Source organism: Neopelma chrysocephalum, unplaced genomic scaffold (genome assembly GCF_003984885.1).
Source record: "Neopelma chrysocephalum unplaced genomic scaffold, ASM398488v2 Primary Assembly neopelma1_95593, whole genome shotgun sequence".
Taxonomy (NCBI): Eukaryota; Metazoa; Chordata; class Aves; order Passeriformes; family Pipridae; genus Neopelma; species Neopelma chrysocephalum.
Window position 1 is genome coordinate 4,553 of NW_020924261.1, and position 1,621 is coordinate 6,173.

Here is a 1,621-nt window from a genome sequence, read left to right on the forward strand (position 1 = left end):
GGGGACAGGTGGGACAGGAACGAGGCCTCGTCCCTGTATTGACCCCGGACGAAGCTCTGCAGGGACAGGAACACACCCAGGCAGGGCTCACCTGGGGACAGGTGGGACAGGACAGGTGGGACAGGTGAGAGAGGACAGGTGGGACATGTGAGAAGGAACAAGTGAGAGGGGACAGGTGAGAGTGGACAGGTGAGACAAGACAGGTGGGACAGGTGAGAGGGGACAGGTGAGAGGGGACAGGTAAGAAGGGACAGGTGGGCCAGGACAGGTGGAACAGATGAGAGACAGGGGACAGGGGCCACAGGGCCAGGAGCGCAGCCAGGCAGGGCTCGTCCTCGGGGGTCACCTGAGGACACCTGAGACAGGTAAGAGGAGACACCCATGTCCAGTTCACACCCAGCTTTAGGCCCAGGTTTAGCCCAGGCTCAGTCCAGGTTTAGGTCCAGGTTTAGACTCAGATTTAGGCTCAGGTTCAGCCCAGGTTTAGACCCAGGTTTAGGTCCAAGTTCAGCCCAGGTTTAGACTCAGGTCCAGCCCAGGTCCAGCCCTGGTTTGGCTCGGGTTTAGACCCAGACTCAGTCCAGGTTTAGGCCCAGGTCCAGCCCAGGTTTAGGTCCAGGTTTAGACTCAGGTTCAGCCCAGCTTTAGGCCCAGGTCCAGTCCAGTCTTAGCCCAGGTCCAGCCCAGGTTTAGGTCCAGGTTTAAGCCCAGGTTTAAGTCCAGGTCCACCACAGGTTTAGGCCCACGCTCAGCCCAAGTTTAGGCCCAGGTTTAGCTCAGATTTAGACCCAGACTCAGCCCAGGTTTAGACTCAGGTCCATCACAGATTTAGGTCCAGGTCCATCCCAAATTTAGGCCCAGGCTTAGGCACAGGCTCAGCCCAGGTGCAGCCCAGTTTTAGCCCAGGTCCAGCCCAGGTTCAGCCCAGGTTTAGGCCCAGGCTCAGCCCAGGTTCAGCTCAGGTTTAGGCCCAGGTACAGTCCAGTTTTAGCCCAGGTCCATCCCAGTTCCAGGCCCAGGTCCAGCCCAGTTTCAGGCCCAGGTCTATCCCAGTTTAGGCCCAGGTTTAAGCCCAGTTTTAGCCCAGTTTTAGCCCAGTTTCAGGCCCAGGTCCATCCCAGTTCAGGCCCCGTGTCCCACCTTGAGGTAGGGCAGCGTCTGCTCCCGGATCAGCTCCACCGTCAGCGGCGACCGCGCGAAACCAACGACCCGCGTGGCGTCCGGGAGGAGCCCGTCACGGAACAGCCACCTGGGGAGGGACACCGGGGTCACCTGGGGACACCTGGGGGTCACCTGGGGCACACCTGGGTCACCTGGGGATCACCTGTGTCACCCCCCACCCCCCAGGGACAGGGACAGTGGCACTGGAAAGGAGCCCGTCCTGGAACAGCCACCTGTGGGGACACCTGTGTCACCTGGGGGGTCACCTGTGTCACCAACAACAACCCCAGGGACAGGGACAGTGGCACTGGGGAGGAGCCTGTCCCAGAACAGCCACCTGGGGGGTCACCTGGGGACACCTGCATCATCTAGGGGGTCACCTGGGGGTCATCTGGGTCACTTGGGGGGACACCTGTGTCATCTGGGTCATCTGAGGGGTCACCTGTGTCACCTGGGGGTC

The 1,621-nt window shown here is 61.0% G+C and overlaps 1 protein-coding gene across 1 annotated transcript in view; it reads right to left on the reverse strand.

Annotated features, from left to right (window-relative positions):
• Positions 1-1,312, reverse strand: part of G6PD (glucose-6-phosphate dehydrogenase) — a gene marked incomplete at both ends in the record, with an annotated part of 5,631 nt that extends 4,319 nt beyond the window's left edge. The window contains one exon of the mRNA XM_027708129.1: positions 1,141-1,312. Within this exon, the coding sequence (XP_027563930.1) occupies positions 1,141-1,312 (172 nt within the window). The remainder of the gene's footprint in view (positions 1-1,140) is intronic.
• Between the last annotated feature and the right edge of the window lie 309 nt (positions 1,313-1,621).